We start from the raw sequence: 8,625 nt of genomic DNA on the forward strand, positions 1-8,625 counted from the left end.
ATCTATATACTAGTATCTATTCTAGACCGATGACATGAGTCACAGTAGAATTTGGTTTAACCGCTGAATGTTTTTATATGGCATTGTTCTGAAAATCTTCCATAAGTGTATGCAAATTGAGTACCCTTCATCAAAAAATGATCCTGTACTAAATTTTGTGTAACATCATCCGTGCAAGTAATGCTACTGACCTTGATTTAGAAATATAATGTGCCTTAAATGCAACTTAATTCACTTAGTTAATCTTGCTGATATTATGTAAGTATATCCTAGGCTTATCAGAGATCTATGTTAGACAAAAAAAAAAAAAAAAAAAAAAAAAAAAAAAAAAAAAAAAAAAAAACTGCGATGTTTCTTCTTCATAATCTAGAAGCTAGTGGTTACCCTTTGTCTGACCATCTTAAGAAATTGTCAATTATTTCGTTTCTGCAGACATATTATTGCCACATGTGGAAAAAATGTCAGATTCAACACTAGCCCTTCATCATCTTGACTGAGTGGCATAGAGTATTTTATTTCTTCATCAAAATAACTTTAATTAAGGTTTGATATATCCTTGAAAAATATACTTTCTTCAAGATTCTTTGCCATACAGATATTGATTAAATTAGGATCTACATGGCTAATTTGGCATGACGCGGGCTCATGCACACGAGAAGCCCGCAAATATACGGATGTTCCATTACCATGTTATTTGTGTAAATAAATTTTTTTTTTGAGAATAAAACAAACATATTAAAAATCAGTAAGTTAAATGTTTCAGTTCCCGATTTTCTTGAACTTTACTCTGAATCCAGAAAGACCCTTTCTACTGCCTAGTTATTCGACTCTTTTCTTTCTTTTTCTACTTTTATTATGTAGGATGTCCTATTCATAGAGTTTTATTAACTTAACTTAATTGTCCACTGACTTTAAACTGGGTTCATATCTTATATCTATTTGGGCATTTTGAATAGACTGAAAAAGTATTTTTTGTATATGGGAGGAAAAGAGGTACCTTTCTGGCTATTTTAGAGAAAGACAGAATTTTAGACTGAAATATCATCTCTCCTTTTAGGTTAAATGAAGAAATTATCTGATCAGTTCCCGCTTGATGGAAAACGTTCGAGTCACAGATCCAATCTATTTCCCATCTCTCTCTAAAATTAAAGATAAACACCAGATTCCAAGTCTTTGAGAATAACTAACAGGTACCATTCACACCAAGTCTCTTCCCATCCCAATGTATCAATATTCTTCGAAAATAAATCCACTTTTAATCTAATTCTAAAATTTAATTGATAAAATGAAACTCCTTCATCGACTTGGCTTGCAATGGTTGATCTAAAGGCAGAACCCCGCAAAAAAGTGACGATATATAACAGGGAGACTCGTTAACACCTCCCGACGATACTTCTTGGAATCAGAATTTAGATTATTTTTCATTCACCAATTTTTCATTGCTTTCTGTGAAGCTCGATGATTAACAACTTACCAAGTTCTGATGTCAGGTACAGAAACTAAAATGAGATCGTTTGAAAAAGGAGTGGAGCTGACTTCTTATTACTCCCAGTTCTTACATATATACTGCAAATATATATATATATATATATATATATATATATATATATATATATATATATATATATATATATATATATATTTATATATATATATATATATATATATATATATATATATATATATATACATATATATATATATATATATATATATATATATATATATATATATATATATATATATGTGTATATATATATATATATATATATATATATATATATATATATATATATATATATATATATATATATATATATATATATAACACGCTCAGTTTTGTGATTGGTAAGATATATATGTATATATATATATATATATATATATATATATATATATATATATATATATATATATATATATATACGTATATACACACACACACACACACACACACACACACATATATATATATATATATATATATATATATATATATATATATATATATATATATAGTACAGAGAGAGATAGAGAGATTGGTAATGAAGAAAAAATTATTTGTAAAATAACAAGACGAACTTTGTTAATTCTAAACATTTATTCATTAATCATAAAGTCTCGTAAACCCTCTGTTAATTCTGGTAATATGCCTGGAAATAATTACCCCCTTCATTATAATTAACGAGCAGGTAAATGACCGTATCAGTTGAAGTCATAATAGAATATTCATAATACACAACATTCATTTCACATTACCTGCTTCTAAAAAAAAGCTAAACCGGATAAGAAATTCCGGAAACACAGACTTACCTTATATTTCAAATAAGGATCAATTGATATATTTGGAATATTCTAATCATCCGTGTATAATTTCTATACGTTCACTTATGTTCGGTTTACGAAATTTATTTAAAAATTCTAGTTAATTAATATTCTCTCTATCAAATATCCTATCTGACTTATCTCCTTCCTCCCCTACACCTTGATACCTGAACTCCGTGTCGGCCCTCTTCTACTCCACCACTTGTCCTGTCATCATTCCTCCAATACCATTTTTTTTTCAACCCTTTCCGTTCTGAAATCTTTGGTCTGCCTTCTTCCCCTCCTACACCTTCTCACCTACCCTCTTCAAATCCTACATTATCTGGGTTGCCTTCTTCATTTTCTATCATTTCTTGTCTGCTCTCTCTCTCTCTCTCTCTCTCTCTCTCTCTCTCTCTCTCTCTCTCTCTCTCTCTCTCTCTCTCTCTCTCTCTCTCTCAATTTCTAGAATATCTGGCCTGTCTCATTCCGCTGCTACAACTTGCCAGCACTCTTCAACTCCTACACCATCTATCCTACCTTTTTTCCTCTCCTACATCTTTCAGCCATCACTTTCAATCTCCTATACCATCAGGACAGCCTTCTTTCCCTACTACAGTACACCCATCCTACCCCTGCTAACTCCTACACCATCTACCATGCCTTCTTCCCTTCCTACACCTTTTCCTGATCTCTCCAACTCCTGTATTATCTGGCCTGCATCCTTCTCCCCATTCACCTCTTGCTTACCTTATCCAACTTCTACACCACCTGGCTTGCCTTCCTCCCGTCCTACACCTTGTTGCCTTTCTTCTCTAACTCATACATCACTTGACCTTCCTTTTTCCCTTCTTACATCTTTTATGTTCTACACTGCCCTCTCCAATTCAAACATCATCTGGCCTAACTTTTTCCCTTCGAATACCTTCCTACCTGTCCTCACCAACTGCTACACAATCTGGCCTTGCTTCCTCCCTCCTACTGCTTCTTGCCTGCCCTCTCAAATTTCCGCATCATTTGACCTATCCTCTTCCCCTTCAACACCCTCTTGCCAATCTTCTACAGCTGTTACTATAGCTATCCTCATTCCAGCCTTTTTCCCCTCCTACACCTTCTTGCTTGCCCTCTTCATCTCTTACACCATCTGACCGGCATTTTCCCCTTTAGCACCTTTCAGCATGCCCTATCTAAATCCTACATCATCTCCTCCTTGAGCTTCTTGTCATTCATCTCCATTTTTACATCATATGACCTGCCTTCTTCCCCCGACATTTTCTTGCCCGCCCTATACAATTCCTGCACCATTCGGCCTGCCTTTTCCCACTCTTATACCTTCTTACTTACCCTATCTAACTCCTACACTTTCTGGCTAACATTCGTCCTTGTCTATGCCTTCTTATCTACACGATCTAACTCCTATATCATGTGGTCGACCTTCATCTCTGACAACAGTTTTCTATATGCCATCTCCAACTCCTACACTATCTGATTAGCCTTCTTCATCTCCTATGTCTTCCTGCCTATTATATCCACTTCTTACACCATCTAGCCTGCCTTCTTCTCTTACTACAATTTTCTATGTACCCTCTCAAACTTCTACAAGGTCTGACTAGCCTTCTTCCCCTCATAAGTCTGTCTGTGTGCTCTCTCCAACTCCCATACTACATGGCCTACCTTCTTACTCTTTTATGCCTTCCTACCTGCCCTATCCAACTGCTAATCTGTTCAGCCTTCATCACTTACTACACTTTCATATATGCCCCTTGAAACTCAGACATAGTCTGGTTAGCTTTCCATCCTATGCGTTCTTGCTAGTACACTCCACCTATTACACCTTATGGCCTACCTTCTTCCCCTTCTACATTTTGCTATGTGCCCTTTACAGCTTCTGCACAACCTGATTAGCCCATTTTGCCTCCTATGCTTTACTTTACTTACTTCACTTTGAAGGCTGCTTTTCCATTCCCATACAGCAGGGGAGCCCCACTCTCTACAGGACTTCCACTGTCATTTTACCTTGTTTGTTCAGAGTATTTAACATTTCATATCACATATTGTTCTTTTACTGTTAAATCGTCGCTGTCAAAAGACTCATGAAATATGAAAGTCTTCAGTTTCCTCTTGAAAGATTTAATGTATTCAATCATTCGAATGTTTCGTGGGAGCTTATTATATAGTCTTGGGGCCGCATATTTAAAGGCTCTGAAACCTAATGTAGACATATATCTAGGTTCCAACAGTTTGAAGCCATCTGTAACTATTTTCGTGTCGACACGATTTGTTAGCTGCGCAATGTGTAGCAATTCCCCTAAGTATTTTGGATGCACAGTTCTGATAACTTGATGGGTTATTGTACATATTTTAAATTCAATTCCCGCTTTAATCGGCAGCCTGTGTAAATCAATTAGTACAGGGGTGATCCTTTTCTCTAGGTGGGACACGTTTTATCAGTCTTTCTCCTCTGTTTATTATTTTTTGTAATTTCACAAGTTGAACTTTTGATAAATTGTAGTAAATAGAGTTGCAGTAGTCAATCCTGGTAATAACACAGTTTATCACATGTTTCTTTACAGAATTTTCGTCCAGGCACTTTTTTTATAAACGCAATATTTCCTAGATGATAACCAGCAGTTTATATTACATTATTTATTTGGGCATTTAGAGACAGGTTACAGTCAAGAAATACACCTTGATCTGGATCTTTACTAGATATCGGCACCGAGTCATTATTTATGTTCATTTGAATATCACCTAAGTTTCTCACGCTGATTCTCTTGTCCACCACCATGAATTTGGTTTTGTTCTCATTCAATTTTAGTTGTTTAAATGTCATCCATTCTTTAACACTATCAAGGATTCGGTTTGGAGTTTCAGTTGTGTCATGTATATAATTTATGGAGAAGTAAAATTGTGTGTCATCTGCAAATAGTTTAAACTTCACGCCATGCCTTTGTAGCATTTTCGATAGACCAATAATATAGATTTAGAATAAGATTAGGGAAAGTACACTCCCCTGGGGTACCCCTCTGTTTAAGGGTTCATATGATGAATAAGAGTTTCCAATTTGTACACAGTAATTTCTACCAACCAAGTAGTCTTTTTAGGCATTCGAAGGCTTGATCTTCAACCCCAATGGACCGTAGATCATTTAGTAGCAGTTCATACACCACTGTATTAAAAGCAGCACTGAGATCAAGCAGTATTAAGATACCACATCTATTTTCATCAATCTTTTCTACCATATCATTTACAACGGAGCAGATGGCTGTCTCAGTAGAGTATAATTTTCTGTAAGCAGATTGGTTGTCAGGCAAAGGTTCTATTACTTCCAAGTGGCTGACTAGTTGTTCAAGATTTAAAAATTCAAGCACTTTTGAGACAAAGGATAGATTTGAAATAGTCTATGTGAGCTTAATTCCTGGTAGTCCAGTGCATTTTTTTCAGAACTGGTGTGACTATAGCCATTTTCTTAGATTTAGGAAACTTGCATTCATCAATGCTTGCATTTGCCATTCTCATTATTATTTCGGCTAGACTAGAAATGTCTCTCTCTCCAATTACTTCAGATATTGGCATAGGATCGATCACGCAGTTTGTTTTCTTTCCTCTCGTGATAATTCTGGTGATGTCATCTTGTGTTATGTTGTTAAATCGTATTGATTTTGTCTGCCTGCCTAGTGTCTCATTAATCTGATGTTGAGTGTTTACAAATGACCCGGTTATGTTTTCAATTTTGTTCTTAGAAAATACGAGAAAATTATTTGCTAGTTCCTGGTCACTGTATCCATCAGGTAGCGTCTTTTGTTTTATCTTTCCAATTATACTATTTAGGAGACGATATAACTTATTTATGTCTGTTGCTGCTTCGAGGATCTTTCTCTTATGGTATTAACTTTTTTCCTTCTTAGTAGGTAGTTATATTGACAAGCAGCAGTTTTGTATTCTACCCAAGTACTTTCAGTTTTTATCCTACTCCACTTTCTTTCTTTATGACTTTTTTCCCTCTATTTTACCAAAGTCTCTCCATCAAACCAAGTAGATTGGTCTCTTACGGTTATAGTCTTTTCCATCGGTGAGCACATGGTATCATATTCACTTTTACTCACTTTATTGTAAGTGGTCATAAGACTCTTAGAACATTTAGGTCCTAACAGACGTTGGACATCATGATCACAGGGAATGTTGATAGCATCATTTATTTTCTTTGTAACTTCTTCAATAAATACGGTAGGAGAAAAATTTGATTTATGTCTAAAGTTTATTTTCTTTACTAATGCATGTTTCAATAGAGGTAGACTAAACGTAATAAGTTTGTGTACTGTAGAGATAGTACATTTCTCTTCGACTTTTATATCAGATACAATGTTATTCATGTCATCACTTATAACTAAGTCTAGTGTATGCCCAGTTAAAGTAGTTGTGCAGTCGACAATATTCAATAGTCGATATGATTCTAGTAACTCACTAAATGCCAAAGCATCAGGATTTGATGCGTCATCCATCCAAAAACTGAAGTCTCCACAGATAATTAATTCGTTTTTCTCCATGATAATCATCTCAATGAGAGCACCGAATTCTTCAAAAAAGATACTGGAGTTTATTCTAGGAGGTTTGTCGATTGCTAAAAAGGATATTGTTCTATTTTTTGGTGTAAATTTTATTTCTATGTATTCAAAGCTAGTTACACTAATTCTTTTCAACGTTTTTAGATTTGAGTAAATTTTATGAATAAAGAGTTTGACACCCCCACCAGACCTACCTTCTCTCGGTATGTGAAAGAAGGCATGTGTGGGTGGCGTCATTTCAGCGATCTTTGCCTTGTCCAAGTTATTTAGCCATGTTTCAGATAATGCTAGTATATCTAAATATTTCTCGTTTATCAATTCTCGAATTTGAACAGTCTTATTACCTACAGACTGTATATTTACATAGCCACAGTTTATGACATTCCCATTAACCATGATCAGTATTTTATGCTAGTCTTTTCAATTCCAATTCAAAAGCATTGTAGTCTCTAGAATTTACTGTATGGTCACTTGGTCTGTTTAACTTTGTGCAGTTTATACACTTTGACACTTCCGAATTACTCTCCCTAGTGGAGTGTCTCCCTGAACATTTCCCGCAGACGTTATCTTCATTCTTAGACTTGCAATCTTTTTCAAAATGTCTATACCTCTGACAGTGGTAGCAGGTGATCACGTGGTACCTATCACGTATGTCATAGATACCCCATCGTAACGAAGCTTTGTCCACATTATCATGAATAGCCCTCCGAAGTTCGGCCTCACATTTCAGCACATGGTGGGTCCCCCCCCCCTCCCAACCCAGAGGCATTTTTCTTCGGGACTATACTTATCTTATCTTTTATATTTTGGATATGGTCCAGGCAGCTATTTCTTTGAATCAAAGCACATACTATAACATCTTCATCATTGTATCCATTGCATATAATTATTTTGGGTTTTAATTTTCCGATTTTTCTCGTTTCAGTGTCAGCCACCAATGTCTGAATTTTGTTTGATGCCTCTTCTCTGATCATATTGTTTGCACAGTTTATAACAATATTTCCATTCGTAGTTGACCTCGTGTTAAGTACAGGAATGTCTTTAAGTGCTTGTTCAGCCTCACGTTTTCTTCAGTAATATTAGTTGGTGTATTAGTTGGTTTGATTATCAACAGATTTTTTCCCATAACTTTGTTAGCAAATGTTGGTTCCTCCAGTTTTAGGTCTATCAATGTTTGAAGTGTTGCTTTAATTGATTCCATATTCATGGCAAGAATGTTATCTTTCTCAGTGAGTCAGTGATCTGGGTGGAATTTGCTGCGTCTGCGCCAAGGCTCGCAAGTTTGTTTTCCAAGTCATCTATTTTTACATCTTGTTCGTTCATGGCCAGATTACTCATGTTTACATCTCCCTTTAAATTTGATATTACTAAATTGTTTTGTTTGGCATCACGTACGCAGTGAGGGCATAACCTATTTAGGTTATTCTGGTCAATTTCACTGATGCTGAAACTATATGCACGCATCTCTTTTACATTCACATACTATCCATTTTTTCTGTTCTCCGTCCATTTCCTTACATTTGAAGCAGATATAGCTAGGAGCAGACATCGTGTACTGTTTCTTATCACTTAGGTTTCTCCATAAGATTAACTAATATCTTTTCAATGATATTCTATGCGAGAAACACAAAGCTATAAGATGACTCTGGGCATGAACAGCAGAGCTCAACACAACGCGTACTCTAGGTACCAGACTAATACAACTCATACATTATCTGGCCAGCCTTCTTCTTCTTTGTGTTCTTATTTGTTCTGT

General features: G+C 35.3%; 1 protein-coding gene across 1 annotated transcript; it reads left to right on the top strand.

The window, feature by feature from the left end:
- The first annotated feature begins 632 nt into the window (after nt 1-632).
- Nucleotides 633-3,452, top strand: LOC137646242 (hepatitis A virus cellular receptor 1-like). Its single transcript, XM_068379363.1, has 2 exons — nt 633-698; nt 2,871-3,452. Exons 1-2 carry the CDS (start codon nt 633-635, stop codon nt 3,450-3,452), a joined length of 648 nt encoding a protein of 215 aa, XP_068235464.1.
- The last annotated feature ends 5,173 nt before the right edge of the window (nt 3,453-8,625 follow it).

This window comes from Palaemon carinicauda, chromosome 9 (assembly GCF_036898095.1).
Source record: "Palaemon carinicauda isolate YSFRI2023 chromosome 9, ASM3689809v2, whole genome shotgun sequence".
In the NCBI taxonomy this organism is placed as follows: domain Eukaryota; kingdom Metazoa; phylum Arthropoda; class Malacostraca; order Decapoda; family Palaemonidae; genus Palaemon; species Palaemon carinicauda.

Bases quoted from the DNA above. Each gene is read 5' to 3' on its own strand.
- LOC137646242 (XM_068379363.1), top strand. From the start codon at position 633: ATGACGCGGGCTCATGCACACGAGAAGCCCGCAAATATACGGATGTTC. The intron at 699-2,870 runs GTAAATAAATTT...TACATCTTTCAG, and splicing joins TCCATTACCATGTTATTTGT to CCATCACTTTCAATCTCCTA.